General features: G+C 37.0%; 1 protein-coding gene across 7 annotated transcripts in view; it reads right to left on the bottom strand.

The window, feature by feature from the left end:
- VPS8 (VPS8 subunit of CORVET complex) overlaps nucleotides 1–23,953 on the bottom strand; it is a 254,754-nt gene that overhangs the window by 154,423 nt on the left and 76,378 nt on the right. For all 7 annotated transcript variants that reach the window (XM_027584601.2, XM_027584610.2, XM_027584603.2 and 4 more), the window contains 4 exons: nucleotides 17,643–17,689; nucleotides 8,639–8,861; nucleotides 4,759–4,848; nucleotides 1,776–1,827 (listed from right to left, as the gene is read on the bottom strand). In XM_027584601.2, the coding sequence (XP_027440402.1) occupies nucleotides 1,776–1,827; nucleotides 4,759–4,848; nucleotides 8,639–8,861; nucleotides 17,643–17,689 (412 nt within the window). The remainder of the gene's footprint in view (nucleotides 1–1,775; nucleotides 1,828–4,758; nucleotides 4,849–8,638; nucleotides 8,862–17,642; nucleotides 17,690–23,953) is intronic.

The raw sequence follows: 23,953 nt of genomic DNA, 5'->3' as shown, positions 1-23,953 counted from the left end.
AGCTTTATGAGAAAAAAAAGCCTTGAACTTTACCTTGCATTCCATAGGAAAATTAAGTTAACTCAAAATGGATTACAGACCTAAATATAAGTGCTGAAACTATTAAATTTATAGAAAAAACAACACAGGAGAAAATCTTTATGACACTGAATTGGACAAAGATTTCTTAAAACACCAAACGTCTAAAACTACAAAAGAAAAAATGAATAAAATGAACTTAAATGAAGATTCAAAACTGTTGTTCTATGAAAAACATGTTTAAGAAAGTGAAAAGCTAAGCAACAGACTGGGAGAAAATTCTGCAAAATATATCTTGAAAAAGGGCTCATATCCAGACCATATAAAGAACTCACAGTCTCTGGTGGGGATTCATTCACTTGGAACTTTTACAACCCACTAATATGAAGTCCAGGAATACCACCTCTCTAATCCCAAAAAAGTGCTAAAGAGTTAACTGATTAAAAATACAGACACACGGGCGCCTGGGTGGCTCAGTTGGTTAAGCACTGCCTTCGGCTCAGGTCATGATCCTGGAGTCCCAGGATCGAGTCCCGCATCAGGCTCCCTGCTCGGCAGGGAGTCTGCTTCTCCCTCTGACCCTATCCCCTCTGATGTGCTCTCTCTCTCTCATTCTCTCTCTCTCAAATAAATAAATAAAATCTTAAAAAAAAAAAAAATACAAACACACGTGTGTGTGTGTGTGTGTGTGTGTGCGCGTGTGTGTATGTGAATGGGCAAGAACGGATTAGATGTTCAACATCACTAACCATTGTGGAAATAAAAATTAAAATCACAAGATACCATTATACACCCACTAGAATGGCTAAAATTTTTCAAAGATTTATAGACTGCCAGTACCAAGTGTTTGCTAGGATATGGAACAACTGGAAGTCTCATATTGCTGACAGAAATGCAAAATGTTACAGTCATTTTGAAAAACCAAGTAGCAGTACCTTGGGAAGTAAAACATGTATTTACCATATAATCTTCTCCATTCCACTCTTAGGTACTTGCCCAAGAAAAATAAACACATATACCCACACAAAAACGTATTCACAGCTTAGGGTCAGTGATGTGGGATAAAGGCAATATAAAGGATACTGTGGTAATAAAATGGTTTTGTATCTTGACTTTATCCATGTGAACATCCAGTTGTGATACTGTGCTTTAGTTTTGCAAGATGTTATCACCGGGGGAAATTGGGTAAAGAGTATACATGATCTCTTGTGTCATTTCTTACAACCGCATGGGACTATAATTTCCTCCTAAGTTTAATTAGAAACAAAACTTGTTCACAAATGTTGTAGCAACACTACTTAGTTCCAAACTGGAAGCAAGTCAAATGTCCATCATCTGGTGAATAAACAATTGACAGTATATTCAATCTGTGAAATGCCACTCAGAAGTAAAAGGGAACAAATATTAATACATGCAACAACCTGGATGTATCTCAAAAACATTATGCTAAGTGAAAGAAATAAAGCACGAAAGATTACCTACTGTATGAGTCCATTTACAAGACAAGTAGTGTCGGAAAATAGAGTGATTGCCTGGAGGTTTGCCTGGTTGGAAAAGCTGGAGTATAAAGGGGCAGGGGGTAACTTTACTATGAAGGAACTTTAGCTCCTTTTACAGTTTGATTATGGTGGTGGTAATATGATTATATACGATTATCAAAATTCATACTGTACACATAAAATTGGTCAATTTTATGAAATTTAAATATCTTAAACTACGAAGAGGAGGAAAAAAATAAAGACTTAGAAAATTTATACCTGTTAGCGTCCTTCCTGCATTCAGAGGAGGAGCAATGACTCTGAAAAGTTTCTGCATTAAAATTAAAAAGAAAACAATCACCATCATTTTTAAAAAAGAATATTTTCAAAAACATAATCAAGAATCTTACGCTATTAATCACCTTTCTCTGACTGAATTAGGTATTTGCTGTTGAGATTAAATACAAAACTTTTAATGTGGCCATGAACTATTATCGAAGGACCACTGGGAAACAATTAAAGAAACCATTTAATAAATAACCAGTTAGATGAAGGTCTTTGTTGAGATTGTAATTTCTGATATAAAATATCCCTAGGTTATTCAAAATGCTTTATTTAAAAACAATAGTAAGACAATGAAGGGATTAATAGCCTACCAAAGTGGTAATGAAGATTACTTTAAAATGAAAACATCTGAACAACACCAGACACAAAAGGAAACATCTAAATTTAAGCATAGCCCGTGAAAACACAGTAGGACTGATGACAAAACTACACTGGCCTTCCTCAGAGGGAATTACCTGTTTGGCAGAGAACAGACCCTTAGCACTGGGAAATGCAAATTAAACTGTTCATTAGCATCAAAAAGCCCAAAAAACCAATCCATATTTTCTTTCCCAGGGAAACCCTAAGTCCCTCCCTCCCGCTACCCAACATTTTGCTAAACCGGTATATAAACCTTTAGTTCTGGCTATTCAGTAAAGTACCCTTTACTAAGTGCTCCTAGTACTTGTGTGAATAAACCTTATCTTTTCTGCTGTTAATCGGTCTTTTGTCAGTTAATTCGCAGCCCTCCCTCTACCCCTGGGACCTAAACTGCTAGAGGAAAAGTCTTTACTCTCAAACACAGGGCCCTACTTTTACCTCAGAAGGAGCCAGAGGTAGAACTAAGGAAAGATTTCATCAGAAACTGTGGTAGTCATCTCAAATGTGATGACCACTGTCATTCTAGAAAACCTAGAAAATTTCAAGAGGCAGGACATCTTTTAATTTAGACCTCTTTAAGTACAAAAATAACTAAACATGGACAAGTGATTTCCTTGTGGGCAGAAAATTATAAAAAAGAAATGAGAGAGTGCCCCTAACCTCCCATTGCTAGCTAACCTCTCCAAATGACTATTTAATACCAAGCTCTTTCAGAAAACCATTAAACTTGAAAACTTCTCTTAACACAAAACAAGCCAACCTTGCCCAGCAGTTCATCTGAGATGCATAGGTATAAATGCAAACCAGACTTTGAGGAATGAAACACACAAAACTAAAACTTAAAAAGCCCTAAAAACAAAAACCCTGCAATCATTTTTATCACCACAGAATGTATTGAATCAGGATCTGTTTCTAAAGATTACTTTGAGAAAAACTAGAAATTGTAGAGGCCGCTTTTAGGCAAAGGGCTGAGCAATGGAAATCTGATCAAGGTAAAAGGGCCCAGAGCTACTACTGAGCTGACTGCAAACAGTCTCATTAAGTGACCCACCTCGAAACAGCCACAGGCCCTAACAGTTTCTAAGATTACCAAAAAAAGAGAAAACTCCAAACATCCCCATACTCCCTCACTCCACCCTATAACCGTGGCCTTGTCGAAGTCTCTCCTCTGCCCACTACTCCCTTGCAGTGTATTCAATAAACTTTTATCTTTTTTGTTCTGTCTTAGGTGAAGTCTTTCACTGCGGGCACCACAGGCCCCCATCCAAACAGAGCACCCCACATTTGGTGGATGCCCCCACAGGATCAGGAGACCCCCCCATAATTGGGATGCCTCACATTTGATGGCCGTTATGAGGACCCTCTGTCCGCCTGGGGCTCTCTCCAGATTCCCTGGGAATTTTTCGGGACTTTCCCTCAGTGGACCATCCAATGGGGGCATCTCATAGAAACTGCATTAATTCTTCCTAATTGTGGTTTAGTAGTGAGATAGAAAACATTTTTTGTGTGCAGGGAGGTCCTGGATCTGAGGACACGGCTGACAGCTCTTACCAGGGAAGTACTGGACTTCGGTGGGGAAGCAGCTGAGAGGTGTTAAATGTAAAGAAGACGTACTAGGCACACAATCAAGGTCAAAACCAGGGGAAGAGGGCTGTGGCACTCATTTTGGAAACTGACCAAGAGAAGAGAGGTGCTACCAAAACTGGAGGAGTTCTGAATTAGAGTGATACTCACCTACCAAGTTAAGTGTGTTTAATGAAGCCTGAAATATCACAAGATTAACTGTTGGCTTAGTAATACTGAAGATAGTTTTGGATGGCCATTAAATGTGGGGAAAAAAAAAAAGTTGCTTGGATGCCTTCTGCAGATGCCTGGCTCTTGTGAGCCAGGCAATTAGTCATTGTCATAAAACAATGGGCTGGCAGGGTACTACATATATCCACAATCCATTACCTATATTCTGTCCTCAATTTAAGGCAAATAACAAGATGGATATGGCACTTGGTTCTTTTTAAAATAAGCCCAAATGCTTTTTAGTAATAAGGAGGGTAAATTATAATGCATGCTGTAATCGCTGAACTGGGAAAAGCAACAAATCAGCAATTAACAAATAATGATCTTTCACTGTTATCAGGACCCTCCCCCAGCACAATGTATCTACAAAGAGTATTTCTCAACAGTATATTTACTACACACAGTAAGTATATAAAATAAATTTCTTATACCTTTTGGAAAATGTACTATAACATCAAAAATCTTAGGGAGAAAAAAAAAACAAAACTTAAAGTCTAACAGGCAAGCATTATCTTTAATTGTATCTATTTGTTCCCCGGGATTTAAATACCTACTTATGCAGATAAAAAAGAAAGCAATGGCAGAAGGTGTGAAATTAAAGGCTATCTAAAGTCCCAAGCTAAAATGGGTATAAGTCTAATTACAAATCTACAAGGAATTAGGCGACTGGATGAAAACAGAAACTATTCAAAGCAAATGGATAATAGGAAAAAGCCATTAACAGACAATATTAAATATATGTCCAAGTTGGGAAGTATCTTACCTCCATTGGACTAATAAATTCATTCATGCCTCTGTTGTAGACATAGATCATAGCATCATACAGATGATTTTCCCAACACATGAGAACTACCTGTAAAAAAAGGAAGAGTCGCTTATTCCATACAATTGGGTCTCACCAATTATCTTCCTTAGAGCTTTAACAGTGGAGAAAATCTTGAATACTCTTCCCTAATTTTTCTTAGTCCTTCTCTGAAAAAAAACTGAAGTACAGTTGACCCTTGAACAATGTGGAGGTTAGGGATGCTGACACCTCCCTACCCCTCTGCACAGTCAAAACTCCATATATAACTTTTGACTCCCCCAAAACTCAACTACTAATAGCCTACAGTCACCGGGCAGTCTTACTGATAACAGTCGAGCAACACTTAATTTCATACATTATATGTATTATATTCTGTATTCTTACTATAAAGTAGGACAGAGAAAAGAAAATGTTATTAAGAAAATTATATGGAAGAGGAAATACATTTACACTACTGTGCTGTATTTATTGAAAGAAGTCCACATATAAACAGACCTGTGTAGTTCAAAATCATGTTGTTCAAGGGTCAACAGTACTCAAACACAATGCCAGGGTAAGAGTTGTTGGAGGTTCAACACTACTTTTAATTGTAGAATAGCTACTGTTAAACATCCCCAATGTCTATTTTTTTCTCTATCTACCCCTTTTCCATATTCATTTTACCCTTGGTCAACAGCTCTACAAATTACTTAACTGAACATCTATATTCAGGCCCACTGCTAGGATCAAACAAACCCAGACTTAGTCTCTACCCTTACAGAACTACTGTTCATCTTGGACACTAACCAAAAGAAGGGAGGAGCACAAAACAGTGTGAGCTAAAACTAGGGGAGATACTCAATTACACATTTAATTCATTTACAAATGTGATGTGTTACAAAGGAACCTGATTTGGTGTATAGAGTATTCAGGTCACCCCTGAGGAAGCAATATTTAAGCGAGGGCCTAAAGAATGCACGCGTATGAGCCAAAAGCAGAGATGGAATCTAAGGACTATGCAGGCTGAAGCAGTAAAGATGAAAGTCTCAAGGCAGCAAGAAGTTTGAAGTGTTTAAAGATGGAGAGAAACTAATTTCAGAAAATATTTAGAAGAGGAACAGCAATGACTTGCAGTGTACTCTGTATTCTGTTCCTAGGAGCGGTTTGTTATACAGAGTGACAAGGGAAGAGGGAGGAAGTCGAAGGGGAGAGGGTGGCAAAGGAGAGTAAGGAGCAGCCAGAGAATTAAGAGGAAAAACAGAAGTGAAGCATCATGGGAGAGTCTGTATAGACTAAGGCATGTTCTGGGCCCTTTTCTCTTCTCTCACTACCCTCTCTCAGCCAGTGCTGTGATCATACATCTCTGTACTGATGAGTAAGACATTTACTTCTCCTATGACTCAGATATCCAACCACTTACTTGATTATCTTCACCTGAATGTCTAGTAGCTCTCTCAAAATAAAATGGCAAAACAGAACTCCTCATTTTGTCTCTCAAACTTAGACCTACCCAGTCTTCCAGCCTTCTTAGAGGAATCACTATCCACCTTTATCTCAAGCCAAAAAACTAAGTGTCGTCCTTAAACTCTTTCTTTCCCACACTTCTACACCCTTGCATCCAATTCATCAGCACATCAACCCTACTGTCAAAACATATCCAAAATCAGGTCCTCTCTCTCCATCTCACTGCAACCATCTCTGGTCAGGACCATCTCCTGGACCAGTACCTAATCTCCTTACTTCTTCTGTACTTGGCTCCCACCTTCATTCTGTTACCCTAAAGTAAACCTGCATCATCTTGCTTAAAACCTTTCAACGATTTCCCAGAGCACTCAGAATAAAATGGAAAAGTCTATACCTTGCCCCGAAAGGTCTACTTCTCTTTTTCAACCAAGCTCCCCAGCCTGTTTGCCTTTTATCTGTAACGTTAACATTCAACGCTTTTTTTTTTTTTTTTTTTTTTTTTTTTGCATTAGCTGTTGCTTTTACCTGGAACAATCTTCTCCAAGATCTCTGCATTACTGATTTCTTTTTGTCATTCGGATTTCAGACTCAATGTTACCTCCTCAGGAAGACTTTCTACAGTTAAGCAATCTAACATAGCCTTACATCCTCTTTCTACTGTACTACCTATTTGACTTTTAACATAACACTCATTTTTTCATACTTCTGGTTTATCTGTTTACTATCAAACTTTTTGGCTAAAATGTAAGCCTCTGGGGGCAACTGAGTGGCTCAGTGGTTAAGCGTCTGCCTTCGGCTCAGGTCATGGTCCCAGGGTCCTGGGATCGAGCCCTGCATCGGGCTCCCTGCTCGGCGGGAAGCCTGCTTCTCCCTCTCCCACTCCCCCTGCTTGTGTTCCCTCTCTCGCTGTTGGTGTATCTCTGTCAAATAAATAAATAAAATCTTTAAAAAAATAAATAAATAAAATGTAAGCCTCTGAGAGGATAAGGGTTGTCCACTAGGGTCACTGAAGCATCCTGGGAACCTGACAATCAATGCTTCTTGAATTAACAAACAAATGCTACTGAAAGAGTAAGAAATATGACTTGATACAGTGGACAGGGAGGGCATTGCTGACTCCATTGAAAGCAAGGCTGAAAAGTTATTAGGATGTGGGGAAAATGGAAGTACAACCTAGACAATGCTTTCAAGACATCTGGCTGTGACTGGGAAGAGCGACTTGGGGCAGTAACCCACAGGTAAGAAGGCTTCCTATGGAGAGAAGGGAAACTGAAAAGATTTTTTTAAAACTGTTTTAACATAAAAAAAGAGTAGAGCATATTTATATAGTGTTGGGGAAAAGTTAAAAATATTGGGAAGAAATGAGAAATTTCTCTTATACTGGTGATACATAAATAAAACTAGATTGATAACATGCTCTCAAATCACTGGAACTATTACCTGAAATGAAGACTATGCTAAATTACCCATACAACAGAAAGGCGTACATAAAAGAGGATCTGGCTTTACTTTGCAAACTCACAGCCATTCATAAAGAGCTTCCAGGAAGAAAACAATAACCATTTCTCCAAACCCTTCACTTTATGTGATTCTGCACATTAAAAAAACAAAACAAAACAAAAAAAACAAAAAAAAACCTACTTTTGGTTTTTCTAAGATCTTTTAAGTCATCCATATTTTAACTCAACAGGGCTTACTTATTAGCATCTTTGCACCTTTGTGCCTTTGAAGGAGTAGCATGCCCATTACTAGGACTAAATAAGAGTGAAATGTCTAAGGCCAAAGTATATACTGTTCCTCAATTAAAGACTGAAACTTACTGTAGAGACCTCAGATATACTGGAGGTATGTTGAAAAACAACGGGCTGGCTGATCAAGCTAAGACATCCTGTAATTTCCTTCTTATGGTATGTTGTGCATTTCAAAACTCACTGCATAGAAGTTAATCAAATCTGGACACACAAAGTAGCTTTCTGAAAAATGGCTTCATACTCTTAGAAGTGAAAATACTCTATTATTCATGCAAAAGTACTCATAGTTGAAATTCACTTGCAGGATGAAAACTGGTACTACTGAATAAACAAATGGATGAAGAAGGATCAGTCAATAAGCATCTACTGAGCAACTACCAAATGTAAACTTTATGCTAAGTACTGTGCGGGATGTCAAAGAAATAGAAGACTCTTGGCTTGTAGGAGATCATAATCCAGTTTTCATTAAAAAAACAGTCCTAAGAAATATATTGACAAATACAAGTTTAAGAAACATCTTCCCAAGAGTGCTCAGTAAATATGGGGTTGATGGAAGGGACAATGGGGCCCAATCAGTCAGATAAGTATAAGCAATAAAGGAATGATGTTTATTCTATATATTAGTAAATTTTCTATAAACTCACCTGCTGAATATCTAGGCTGGTGATATCCATATGTACAATGAGGGCTTCCACATTTTCCATTAACTTTTTATCTTGGAAGTGAACAATCAAGTCTTTCATTACCTGGGGGGTCATTCCCACCAATTTATCACTTAAAATATATGGTTCAAGGCATTCCAAAAACACTCCTTTGGCCACTGAATTCTCACTTAGTTTGTCATACATCTGGCTAAATAAAAGATCCCTGTAACAGAAAGAAAAAACACACTTTTAGGAATATTCTGAGCAGTCACTAAATTCAGTCTGCTGTTTCTCCTCTTTTTCCTATTTCAACTGACAAGTTTAACAAAAACAGTAACAATACTTGCATAGAGCTTTATACTGTGAAAAACATTTTACATGTGGTATCTTAATGATTTCCGCCAATATTTTTACAACCAAGAAAAGCTGAATAAATTATTTGCAGAAAGTCACATAGCCAACAAGTGATAGAATCAGAATTTGAACTCAGCCTTCTGACCTAAATCCTATGTTGAATCTATTATGGCACACTGTTTCTTAAAGACAATGGTGATATGTCAGTGGGTAGTACAATGAACATGATGAAGTAGAAAAATGAAAAAGGACTATTCCTAGGGACATGTAGCTGGCTCAGTCAGTAGAGCATGTGACTCTTGATCCTGGGGTCATGAGTTTGAGCCCCACATTCAGTGCAGAGATTACTTTAAAAAAAAAAAAAAGACTATTCCTATTTATCCTTTCCTCTTTCCTGATAGCTAAATATTCCCAACTGATCTCCAGATGCTCTAATATTCTCTCAAAATGATGAGAACAGGTCTTTGAATTTTGTTTTATTTTTAATTTAAAGTAGGGATACCAATAGGAGTTGCTGAGTTTTATTTTTCTTACTTCTTTATTTATAGGCTCTGACTGGTTAAGAAAGAAACATATAGTTTTGCCATTAATCTTACCAGCATTACATGGTAAGATTATTAGCGCACCAAGATGTTTATCTAGTTCTTATCCCTTGCTTCCCAAAGGATTTAGGTAGTGATTATCGATGAAGAGGGAGAAAATGTTCACTATTTAAAAAAAATATGTATCTGGAATCTATCTTATTGCAGAAACAAATTTTTTTAAATTAATCTAAATGCACCACACTCAAAAATTATGTTTTATTTATTTCATATTTCTTCTGCAAATAGTCCGCAAATAATTTTACTGTCAGAGATATAATTCCAAATTCCACTTTCCACAACATTATATAAGAAGCATCATTCTAAGATACTACCTACTCTTTAAATTTACCATTTTGTTTAACTCACAACATTTCACCATACTGAAACAACAGAATTTACTTTTTATTTTTTTTTATTTTTTTTAAAGATTTTATTTATTTATTCATGAGAGACAGAGACAGAGAGAGAGAGAGAGAGAGAAGCAGAGGGAGAAGCAGGCTCCCAGGGAGCAGGGAGCCTGATGCGGGACTCGATCCCAGGACCCTGGGATCACGACCTGAGCCGAAGGCAAACGCTTAACCATCTGAGCCACCCAGGTGCCCACAACAGAATTTACTTAAGTATTCCTGTAGTGTTGTATATATCACTTACTTCCAGTATTCTACTATCATGAGTGATGTCACAATGAATATCTACATACAGTCTTTCCCATTTGGGGGACTTAGTTCCTTAGTTATTCTACTTTAAGAAATTTATCTTAAGTCAAAAAATATGAAAAATTTTGTGGCATTTGAAATGTATTACTAAATCCTCTTCAAAAAGTATCACAGCACCAATTTACATTGCCACCAGCGATGTAGAATTGTACAGTTTCACCAGACAATTATGTTTGGTTTTTCTACCAGATAATTTAGTAAGTGTAAATGAGGGGCACCTGGGTAGCTCAGGTTAAGTGTCTGACTTTGACTCAGGTCATGATCTCAGGATCCTGGGAGCAGGCTCCCTGCTCAGTGGGGAGCCTGCTTCTCCCTCTCCCTCTGCAGCTCCCCCTGCTTGTGCTCTCTCTCTCTCTGTGTCAAATAAATAATTTTTTAAAGTATAAATTAAATAATATCACTGTTTTTAATTAGCTGATGACTGGCAAAATTAAATGTTTTCCATGTTCCCATTCATACATTGTACTACCTTGTTATCATTCACCCGATTCATTCATTCCCTTTTGTTGTTTAATAAAAAAAAACTGTGCTCGGGTACCCGGGTAGCTGAGTCAGTTGAGCGTCCGACTCTCGGATTGTGCTCAGGTCATGGTCTCATGGGTCCTGAGATTGAGTCCCTGTTGGGGCTCTGCACTCAGCAGGGAGTCTGCTTGAAGATTCTCTCCCTCTGCTCCTCCCTTGGCTCGCACGTGTGCGATCCTCTCTCAAATAAATAAATAGTTTAAAAAAAAGAACTGTGCTAATTCCATTTATCTGCTAAGACTATTTTTTACTGAATGTGTTATCTCTTAATATGTGTATCATGTCACTTGTGAAAAGTGGTAGCTGGCTCATCTGCAGGTTTGGTCTTTTGTGACACGTTCCATTAAAAGGTCAAGAAAGATTCTGGAAGGAGCAGGATGGGGTCCTTGCCTCAGCTGAAGTCCTGGAAGGGGACAGATGCTAAGAGAACTGGCTACAAATGCATCAGAACCACATGCCACTTTTCAATAAACAGTATATGCAGTATCCTGGGAGGGAAATCCATATCCATTTATTTTTTTCCTCATATCCACAAATGTAATTTTTATCTCAGTTTTCCCCTCTGCTTCATATTTTTCACGTTAGTTTCATTTTAATCAATAGTCCAACACATTTTTGTGATTACCAATTATTAACCAAGTAAAAGAAACTGAGATTAATGAAACTTTACTGCAACAAAGATGAAGAGTACAAAGTAACTCTAATGAATATAAAGAAAATACCATATTTGCTAGCCCTTCCACTCTGCCATGTGTTGTTAAAAACAACATGCTAGGGAAGATAATTATATATTTTAGTTCGACACCAAGAGCCCTACGCAGGAAAATTAAAGAGTGAAAAATTCAGTAAACAGAGCATAAAAGGTGACAAACCAGGCAGTCCTGTAACAAACAGCAGCATGTAATGCTGGTAAGATTAATGGCAAAACTGTATGTTTCTTTCTTAACCAGTCAGAGCCTATAAATAAAGAAGTAAGAAAAATAAAACTCAGCAACTCCTATTGGTATCCCTACTTTAAAGTAAAAATAAAACAAAATTCAAAGACATGTTCTCATCATTTTGGGAGAATATTTATTACAGCATCAAGCAAGAAGGAAGAAAGAAAAGTACATACCAAAAAAAAGTGTTTAGCTCTTGTGTTTCTTTCTGTATTTCAGAATTATACTCGAGGGTACTGACTTTGTTTCCTGAAGTCCTAACTTTAAAACTGCTGTTTATCGCTTCAAACTTAGCCACCCTGTAGCCAGTATAATACAAAGTCCATTCTGAGTAACAGAGAGCCAAAGAGGTCTTCTTTCTACATAACATCACTTTACGTTAATATGAGTATATTAAAGACATTATTCGGGGTTTACCATTCTTAACTTCAAACTGATAGAGAAAATGGCCAAATTCACTTTGCGCATTATCAATTTTGCAATTTTAAGCATGTGAAGAACTCAGCTTTGATTATCAGTACAAAGCCAGACTGTCAGAAGGGGAGCAAGAGCCTCAGTCCTTAATACCGGCCAGTCTTTACTACGGATATAACTGGAGCCAAATAAATAAATCCCCTGTAAATGTACGCAGGACTCAATAAATTCAAAGCTGATTTGGGCTGCTCTCCTTATTTACAAAAGTAATGGCAAAGTTCAAATGAACTATAAGAAATGATGTTCAAACTGCTCTATTTTCTGATATAAGTATCACAGTTTGTGAAGATTTCCTTTAAAAAAGGCATGGCTTAATTCTGCTGATGGTTGTACAACTCTATGAATATACTAAAAACTACTGAACTGTACACTTTAAAAAGGGTGAATTTTATGGTATCTGAAATTATATTTCAATACAGCTGTTATAAAATAAAGGCATGGCATCTTTTTCCCCTAGCTTTGATGTTTAAAATATTAACATGCAGTTATCAAGAAAACAGTATCTAAAACATCCAACTTCTCAACCATGCTTGATAATTACAACCTTTCTGTTTCTCAAACAATAATATTGACGTTGAACAAGAATGAACAAACACCCTATCAAAAGACCACTTCAGATTCACTTTAGATCTAACAGAAATATTTCTGGTTCAGATTTATATATAATTCAAGTCATCTGAATGATGGCTTCTTTTTTGGGTATCTGCTTACAGTGATAAAAGCTCAAGATCATCTACACACAGCACCTATTTTGTCTTATAATGGCTTTATTGAGATATAATTCACATACAGAAACACAGAACCTATTTTTAAACAATGTTCAAAATTATGATTATAGTTCAAATAAACGCTGGACCTATTTTCAAAATAGACTGAAATTATGCCAACCGTTTTATAGGCAAAATGACAAATCATCAAATGTCCTACATAGGCGCGCCTGGGTGGCTCAGTCGTTAAGCGTCTGCCTTCAGCTCAGGTCATGATCCCAGGGTCCTGGGTTCAAGCCCCACATCGGGCTCCCTGCTCAGCGGGAAGCCTGCTTCTCCCTCTCCCATTCCCCCTGCTTGTGTTCCCTCTCTCGCTGTGTCTCTCTCTGTCAAATAAATAAATAAAATCTTCAAAAGAAAAAAATGTCCTACATAAAGCTTAAGATGTATCTTTTGTCTAATACTAAAAAGAAAATATACACTACCAAATTGAAAGTCAACTGTGAAAGAAATCAAATTATGAAAATAAAAGTACAAGTCTTCAAAAACAGAATTTCCTGTCACTTCTGATTTTAAACAATTCACAAAAAGACTATAAAGCCAATTTTACCAAAAAAGATGCCTGTAACATACAGGTCAGTATGCCCTAAAGAGGAAAAAAAAAAAAAAGTGGTTCCTGCCACAGTAAAAGGATTTTACACTATAAAAGAATTCTTAAGTATAAATGGGAATACATATATACACTAGTTCAATTACTGTTACTGCTGGATATGGGATTCTATGAATTATTACTGAAGTAACAATGATCATAGTGCACCGGTTGTGGTACTCAGTTAAAATCAGTTCAGAATACGTATTGTATTTATAACTGGACTTACATAAGAAACAGTGTGTGAAAACGGGTGACTATAAAAACAATGTACTCTATCAGAAGCTATTAAGATAAAAAGCATTAGGGGGCCAGGATTGAGTGTCTAAGTGATGACCCTAGAAGTGGAGGAAATTACCTGAAATTAGCTGAGTACTAGATTATGTTTTGTAAAATTATTTGTGTTATGCACAATCTAAGCTTTTTTTTAAAGATTATTTATTTATTTGAGAGAGAACAAGAAAATGAGCAAGCATGAGGGGGAGGGGCAAAGGGAGAGAAAGAAGCAGACTCCCTGCTGTCTGAGCAGGCAGCCTGATGGGGAGCTCGATCCCAGGACCCTGAGATCATGACCTGAACTGAAGCTGTGCAAACGCTTAACCGACTGAGCCAGCCAGGTGCCCCCAATCTAAGCATTCTTTAAAGTATTCTTAATGGCTCAGATATTTCAAAAATTGGGGAATGTGGAAGAGAAGATCCTCCACATTAAATGGAACGAAATGTCAAAGAAGATGGCATAAAGAGAGGGTCCAGCTTAGGAAGAAAGATACCATACTGGATTGAAGATACATACATTTTAATCCTCCACTTCAATTTATCCTAGGGAATTGAGCACTTTTAACCTGATGGTCTATGGCAACTCTAAGAAAAAATGCTAAAAACTCTACCATTTGAGAGTGAGTACACTGAACTACTTACTATTTAAAGTATATATAGAGTTTTCATATCTAATCTATCTTTAATCATTGCATGTCTGGAATGGAAGGAGACCGAAAGATGACCTAGACAAAAAGAACTGAGGTTGATCAACTGGCCTATTTGACCCCATATATGGGATCTTTCTGATGAAAAAGAAAAGCCAGGATGGTGAGAACTAAGCAAGCATAAAAGTACACAGTCTAGAACACAAAAGGTAACATTTGACCCAATAACTAGTATCGCATTTCTTACATTGCTGGGAATGCTGCCCTGTCTGTTCTGCCCTTACTAGAATCTTCAGAGCAGAAAAAGTGGGGGAAAGAGAGTTAAGAATACACATGCTGGACCACTGCTAAGCAGAAGCAGGTTCTAGTACAATCCGGTCCTCAGCCTTTGAGGGTTTTTTTGTTTTGTTTTGTTTTTTAATTCATTTAAGAGAGAGAGAGAGTATGAACAGGGTGGAGGGGGAGGGGGAGAGGGAGAGGCAGGCTCCCCGCTGAGCAGGGAGCCCAACTCAGGGCTTGATCCCAGGCCCCTGAGATCATGACCTGAGCCGAAGGCAGACGCTTAACCGACTGAGCCACCCAGACGCCCTGACCTTCAGCCTTTGAAAATGGAATCCAGAGAGAAGGAAGTCATACTATTTACAGTACAGTCCCAGGAAAATATCCCGGTCCCTGGATCTAGGCATGTATGAGTGTATCTAGTATATCTAGCATGGATGAGTGGGGGGGAAGGAGAGCCAGAGAGGGAAGAGCTGGGAAAACGACCCTTGAGATCTTCCTTCCCTTTGGAGGTGAGGTATATACGGTAACTGCTGGTATTTCTCTCTGAGATCTCCAACAACAAATACTGTATTTGTTTCTGACACAGCCCAGAAGAGAACATGCTAAGGAGTGAGGGAAATTTAATGGAAAGAAAGAAGTTGGTAAAAGCAAAAAATAGTAAATAGATCCTAATTTGGTAAAAATCTAGACCAGATCTTATCTTCTAGGTTATAGGCCATGATTTAATGAAGTAATTATTGCATTCTCAGCCAGTCCACAGATTACATAAAGTTGGAAATATTTCTTTTTCAAATCATATAAAAAAGTTTCTTTCAGAAAATTTTGGAAATAAATATTTCTGAAAGAACAAACCTATTTTTTCATTTTCCCTATATAATCCTTCATCTTACAACTACTAGGACCATTTTAACTTTACATCACTGTGAGAGTAGTATTCACATATTCAAGATAAGTCACCCTGCAAACCAAGTGGCAGAATTATTTCATTAATTCAGCGCTCAGGTACTGGATAACTACTTTGTGCCAGGTACCATTCTAGGTGGAAATAATCCATTTTACAAAGATATGCCTTCTTACTCTAAACAAAATTCAGTCTTAGGTACTTTATCTCATAATTATGTCAACTTGAAGATTTGGGTTGATCCCAGTACTTATTAGAATTAGGAACATCTCTACATTTCAAATTCCTCATCTGAAAATGAGAAAAACATTACACTGCAATTATGAGGATTAAATAAAATATGTAAAACTGATCCATAAACTATTGAGCTGCTTTAAAAAATAAAGATAAATAAAAGTAAGGGAGTATGAAAAGTGGGGTAAAGAGAAAACCAAGTTACGAAAAGCTACCATGGCTCTTAGCTTTCTAGGAAAGTTAATTAGCAATACAATTCACTGCCCATTAGCTAAAAGTGAACTAGCTGTTCAGGAGACGCAAACATATTTCTGGCAGTAGACCTGAGGGAAATTTTTCCCTTCCCTTAGGCCCTTGTAGAGGAGAAAATGAGTAACATAAAGCAATGTTTTCACCAATATCCCAACCATGAACACAACATACTCCACTGGATAGTGTTATATGGATATATATATATATACACACTGGATAGTGTATATATATATACATATATATATGTATATATATATAACACTATAGCTGAAACATTAGAATGGACTTAGCAGAAACTATAGCTCTTCATGACTTAATGGTCTGACACAGCAAATAACTACCCTCTTGATAACATTCATATACATTCATACTTTCAAAGTATGATCCAATGTTTTATGATTCAGGCTACCTGAACATAAATTCATGAGTCAGGTCAGTGCTGTACAGGGTTTTAGGAGTATCTGCACTGGATCCTCACAGTTGTCTACCACTCAGAAACAAACTAGTGGCTAAGAGCAAGAACTCAGGAGCCAGACTGCCTGTATTGGAATCCCATCTTTGCTCCTCAAAAGAAGTGTGAGTTAGCTTTGGCCAAGTTCTTTAATGGCTTTCTGCCTCTGGAACCGCCTATGTAAAATGAAGAGGATAGGGGCGCCTGGGTGGCTCAGTTGGTTAAGCGACTGCCTTCGGCTCAGGTCATGATCCTGGAGTCCCGGGATCGAGTCCCGCCTCGGGCTCCCTGCTCGGCGAGGGGCCTGCTTCTCCCTCTGACCCTCTTTCCCTCTCGTGCTTTCTATCTCTCATTCTCTCTCTCTCTCTCTCTCAAATAAATAAATACAATCTTTAAAAAAAATGAAATAAAATGAAGAGGATAATACCACCTACCTCACTGTTATAAAAATTAGATAAATTAATGTAAAGGGCCTACAGCAATACCTAGCAAGAGAGGAGTTATTATTTTAAGTTGAAAAAACTATGAACTAGCAAAGGTTGGTTAATTTATACAGTTACTATTTAAACCAACAAAGCCAAATCAAGAGTGTATTTACACTGCTATCTTTTCAACAAAAGGCTCTAAAAACCACCAACAGAAGCACTCTGAATTTTACCCTTTTTTGGGTGGTGTGTAAAACTGTTTTAGTAATAGTTCATAAAAGAGGATATATCTACAGGACATGAATCATACACTTTTACTTTTAAGATCTCTTAGTAGGACAGCTCTTTTGTTAGCTATGTTTGCCTCCACTATCTGGCCACACAAACATACAGATGATACACCCACAGCATCTATTTTGGAAAAGTTAGTTTCACTAGGTAAATGGACTGGAAATTGTTAATCGAATTTCTGTAAATTAAACTTTCTTAAAAAAATACCCAAATTCATAGACTTCGTATCAGTAAATTATAATATAAACAAGAGGCAATCTGGGTTCAAAATAATTGAATCTGACAGGCACTGTACACTTACTTTCGCTCCAACAGCAGGCAGTAATCAACGATGACAGGCACCATGTCCTGAAGAAAAACCATAAAGAAACTATCAGCACCACACCTCTGTCCCATGGACCCCTGGTTCGACATAAAGTGGTCTGCTTAAGACACTGGTAAATTGTTGGGAGAATATAACTTTATACCATGCTTTTGGTAAGTAATTTGGCACTATGTGTCAAAAATCTTAAAAATGTGAAAAGACTTTTACCCAGTAATTCTATCTGGAAACTTATCTTAAATACATTTAAGAAAAAAAAAATGTTTAATGCATTAAGGTATTCACTGCAGATCTATAACAGAAGTAGCAGGAGAAGAGGGAGGAGAGGAAGAAATTGGAATTAAATACACAACATGGCAAAGTCATTAAGTAAATTTGCTGTTTAAATAAAATATTATGTAGATATTACGAATTTACAAAGAGTTCACAACAACAAACTTTAGATGAAAACTATGTATTTATCTCACAACCTTAATAAAGAAAATTTGCAAAGAAAAAATATGAATACATCAGATTGATAATAGAATACAGCTGGTCCTGTTGGTGGCTCAGGTGATTAAGGTTGTCCATATTTTGTCACAATCCTCCAAACCAGCTATTTTAAGGTTGATTTAACTTCTCAGTTTCATAACATTTTGATTGCTTTAAATTCATCTTGTACAGACTTGTATCAAGTGAATGACAACCCATAATTTTGGCCTTTTTCAAGAGAAACAGTTTGAGGGAGGAACAGAAGCTTATTATTCCTGGAAATTGTCAAGTAACCAAGCACTAGATTTCAGTAGTACTCTTTCATTTTCTGCTGGCTGCAGGGAAATGGTTTCCTTCAAAAAAAAAAAAAAAATCCTAGAGGGCCTAAGTTCTAGGCAGAAAAAATCCCACCAGGGGAGAAGACACTATGTGAAGAAGAGAATACTACATGCTAACACTTGTTTGGCAAAACAAAACCGAGGAACCCTTTCTATTTGAGAGAGGTATCAGAAGGACCTACAATCCTGAAAAGATTCCGTTTTGCTTCCTTTAGTCATCAATATTCCTTACAACAGGATTTAAAATCTTATTTAGATTCTTCAAAAACAGGAACTAAAATAATTTTAAAGTGTCAGATCATGTGAAAAATGTGAAAAGTGTTAGAGCTACAGCAAGTGTCAACCCTGTATGAGAATACAGTGGGCCAGATAATCTGGAGGGGAAAAAAAATCTCCCTAGAAATGCTGGGGGAAAATTTAATAAACATTCCTTACAATACACAGCTGAGTTTCTAAGAAAGTAAGGGCAATACGAGTCTAAAAATGAAAAGGGAACTGAAAACCAAAGCAATAAGCCCTAAGCTGTCACTAAGACTGTCTTATAGATTTGTTGGTCACATTAAGAGCTTGGGTTTTAATGTCAGAAAGAAGCTGAGACCTTAGACCCTTGCAACATAAGAGACTGAAGCAAAGATCTTCCTAAAACCAGGATTCTTGAAAAGCTACATCCTTAGTGAAAGGAAAAGAGGGAGGGAAATCTGCCTATAAGCACAGGAAGATGACAAGAAAGATCATCTGTCTCAGCCTGGACTCAGTGGGGGTAAATTTGTACTCTGTAAGAATCTATAACCGGGCGCCTGGGTGGCTCAGATGGTTAAGCGTCTGCCTTCGGCTCAGGTCATGATCCCAGGGTCCTGGGATCGAGTCCCGCATCGGGCTCCCTGCTCCTTGGGAGCCTGCTTCTCCCTCTGCTTCTCCCTCTGCTTCTCTCTCTCTCTCCCTCTCTCTCTCTCCTCCTCTGTCTCTCATGAATAAATAACTAAAATCTTAAAAAAAAAAAAAGAAAAAAAAAGAATCTATAACCAATATCCTGCTTGTAGGTGGATTTCAGATTTGAATTTACACTATCTCCTTAGGATAGGAAAAATCAAGCCAAGAAATTAACATAAAAGATGATTCTGAAAAAGGATACTCTGGGGCACTTGAAAAAAGCAAATTCAAAATTTCTCTGGAGACAGTACTTAACACAGGCAAAGTAAGTTCGACTGATGTTCAAAACAAAAAATTTTAAAGCACCACATGAAATAATTCACCATGAGTAAACAGCAACAGAAACTATAAATAGCAGAGGTAGACTCCTAAAACTTTAAGTATGAGAAACTATTAAATATATTTAAAATTATTAAATGCAAAAATTAAAGAAGTGCTTGGCCTAGTACTAAGTACTAAGGATACACTTACTAGAGAGATTAATGGAGAGTGAAATCATCAGATTCATACACTGAGCACAGATCACTCAAGTGATTTTACGATGGGAGGATCTGGAAAACCAAGACTGAAGGTAGAAGGCTATTACACAGCAGTCAAAGTGAAATGGGGACTAAACTAGGGTTGTGATGGTAGACCTAAAAAACAGCAGACAGAATTAGGAGATATTTATAAAGTAAAACTGGAGCTTGGTGACAGATTGGTTGTGGGCTGGACGGTATAGGAAGGAGTCTATGATAACTCCTAAGTTTCTAGCTTAAGTGACGGTTGAGTGAAGTGAAGATGTCACAAAATGAGATAAGGATTGTAGGTAGAAGTGTTAGAAGAAAGAAGCTAAGTGCAGTTTGGACTATGGCAGATTTTAGGAACATCTTTATTTTGATGTTGAATAATAAGAAATTCAGTAATCTAAAACATCAGGGTTACAATTATAGATTTCTAGGGGTGCCTGGCTGGCTCTGTCAGCAGAGAGTGCAACTCTTGATCTTGGGGTTGTGAGTTTGAGCCCCATGCTGAGGGCAGAGATTACTTAAAAAAAAAAAATTATAGATTTCTAAGTCATGAGAGGAAACAATGTATATGAATAAACTTGTCCCGGGATAATAGATAGAGCTAGAAACCAGTGGACAAAGAACTAAATTCTAAGAATAGTTACAATATGGTCAGATGATAGAAACAAAATCCAACTCAAGAACTATCATAAAGGTAAAAAAAATCAGAAAGGCACACAGTCATAGATAGCTAAAGGATACAGAACTTCAAAAAGGAAAGGTGATTGATCATCACTGTTTAACACAGCACTAGGATGGATAAGATCTGAAAAGTGTTTATTGGATTTAGAAATTTGGATATCATTGGTATCTTTAATAAGAGGATGTTTTATCTTCCTAATTAAACAGTAAGTACAGTGATGGGTGACATCCAGCCTGCAGACAAATGAGTAATGAATGAAGTATTTGGTGGTGTGTAAGAAGGGAGGGAGAGAAACAGGAGGAAGGAGGAGGGGGAAGGAGAGAAGGCAAGGGAGGAAGAGGGAGGAAATGAAAGAGAAAATGTCAATATATGTATAACTGGAATCCCTGAATAAGAAAACTCCAGCAGTGCAATAGAACAAACAGTTCAAGATACACTTCAAGAAAAACTTTCCTGAAAGTAAAAAAAAAAAAAGAGAGAGAGCGCGCACAAGAAAGACTTAAATTTAGATACTGAAAGAACACATCATATGCTAGGGAAAAAATGGCATAGAATGGTTACACCAAGACCCAGTGCAGTCAAGTTCTGGATTCCAACAAGAAACAGCCAGAAGAAATGATCAGTTAATTATTGGGGGGGGGGGGGGGGGGCGGGGAACAGCTGCCTAGCCTAGGATTTCCCCCACAGTGATATTCAATGCCAGAATGTCATAGAGCAGTATCTTTAAGATCCTTAAGAAAAGCCAAAATGTTTTTCAAAATAAAAACTAGAGTCCAGCAATTTGAAAATGTAACAACTGGAAAGACTATTGTTTTCCTGAACCTTTCTTCCTGAAACAGCTTCAGCAACCAAGAAATGGCCAGGGAGACCACAGCAAAAACCCTGGTGATAAGCATGAACTACATTTAATGGCAAAAGTAAAACAGACTGATATCCTCTGATGATGAGTAAAAGATTTATATTAAGACAAACAGGGAGGAGAAAGTAAAGAAGGTGGAGGTAGAAAAGATTCATTGGCTTCATCTGTAAGGTGGTAGTCAAAAGATAACCTTTAAATCTCACAATTAAAATTGGAATTAAAAGCCTGTTTTAACAGGATAAAAGCAAATACTGAGATAATGGTTAAAATGTGGTAATGAAGGAGGGGTTGAGGTGAAAGGAAAAAGAAAATACAATGCTAATTTTTATCACTGCAAGGAACAATGCCCAAAGAAATAGAGGATCAAGGGAACTATACCTTTAGCTATAATCCTAAAGGTAATCATTGGAATTAAATACACATTCCCAAATATCAGAAGTACATGCACAAATAAAAACAGAGTAAGTGGTGAAAGGCTTCCTTAAAAAAAGAAAAACAAAATACATTTGGTTTACCTCACTTAGGATTTTCAGAATAAAATCTGAAAAAAGCAAAAAATCTGAAATCTCAAAAAAGCAAACCCCCAGTTCTATGTAGTAAACAAATACAAATACACAGTGATCCAGAAAGATTGAAAATAAAAGGATAGGCAAAAGTATACCCTGCAAAGAAAAACCAAAGATGTGCTATTTCTGTCAGATAAGTAAAATTCAGGCTAAAAAGGGCAATTATATGAATAAATAAATCATGATGAAGATAAACTTACTTCTATAAGCTAAAGTACTCTACAGTAAATACTAAATTATACAATGCTAACGTTCATAAAGCACAAGATGGAAGGAGAAACAGAGAAAAGAGCACAATCCAAAAGGCACTTTATTTCTCACCGTCCATGAGAAATCAGGTGGAAAACAATGAGTAAGGATTTAAAAGGTCTATAAAAAATCTGATTGATAATGAACTATTCTCTGTGAAAACACACAAAGCACTGTATTTCAAATGCTCATTGAATACTAATGAAAATTGACCATATCCTGGGCCACAAAGAAAATCCAAGTAAACTCCAAAAGGTAGCATTAGTACACACATTATCTGATCATGATACAATAAAACCTATCAGAAAATAAGGTGCTTTATCCACTTAAAAATAAACTTTCTCTAAAACTCTTCAAAGAAAGAATACCAAGTTGAAGATTATATACAAAATAATGAAAATGATACATATTGAATTGATAGCCTTAAATAAATCTGTAAATTGATATTTTTAGAACACTCCACCCAACAGCATCAAAATATACATTTTTTTCTCAAGTACACAGAACATTTACTAAGATAGATGATGTATTTTAGGCCATAAAACAAGTTTCAAATTTAAAAAGATTCAAGTCATACAAAGTATGTTCTCTGACACAATGGAATTAAATTAGAAATTAACCAAATAAAGAATGACAAGATGACATCACTATAGATTCTCCAGACATACAAAGGGTAATTAAAATGTCATGAGCAACTTTTTCCCAATATGTCTGACAACTTAGATGAAATGGCCCAATTTCTTTAAAGATAGAAAACACCAACCCTACTCAAGAAGAAACAGAAGAAATATATAACCTAAAAATTTGCACTGGTAGTTAAAAACCTTCCTACAAAGAAAACCCAAGGCCTTGATACTTTCAATGGTGAATTCTATTAAACATTTAAGGAAGAAACAATGCCAATTCTACACAAACTCTTCCATAAAGTTGAAAAGCAGGGAATAATTCACAAATAATTCTATGAGGCCAGGATTACACCAATACCAGAACTACACAAAGACATTACAAGAAAAGAAAACAACAGATCATTATTCCTCATGAACACAGATGTCCTTATAAAACAGATGGTACATATTAACCACATGACTTTATCCCAGGTATGCCAGGTTGATTTAACATTCAAAAATCAATCAATACAATTCACCATATTAACAAATGAAAAAAAAAAACTACAAAATCACCTCTATGGACACAAAAAAACAATTTGACAAAAATCAACGGCATTTGTTCCTAAAAATAAGAGAATCTCAGGAAATTAAGAAGAGAAATTCCTCAACCTGATAATGGGCATCTTTGAAAAACTATAGCTAGCATCAAATTTATAAATCAAAGACTGATGCTTTCCCACTGACATCGGAACAAGACAAGGATGTCGGGGCGCCTGGGTGGCTCAGTCATTAAGTGTCTGCCTTCGGCTCAGGTCACAGTCCCAGGGTCCTGGGATCGGGCCCCGCGTTGGGCTCCCTGCTCAGCAGGAAGCCTGCTTCTCCCTCTCCTACTCCCCCTGCTTGTCTTCCCTCTCTCGCTGTGTCTCTCTCTGTCAAATGAATAAATAAAATCTTAAAAAAAAAAAAGACAAGGATGTGTACTCTCAAAATTTCTATTCAGCATCATACTGGAGGCCATACTAGAGCCAGTGGAATAAGGCCAGAAAGAAATAAAAGACATCCAGATTGGAAAAGAGGG

This window comes from Zalophus californianus, chromosome 1, assembly GCF_009762305.2.
Source record: "Zalophus californianus isolate mZalCal1 chromosome 1, mZalCal1.pri.v2, whole genome shotgun sequence".
Classification (NCBI taxonomy): Eukaryota; Metazoa; Chordata; class Mammalia; order Carnivora; family Otariidae; genus Zalophus; species Zalophus californianus.
This window is presented reverse-complemented; position numbering and strand designations above follow the sequence as displayed.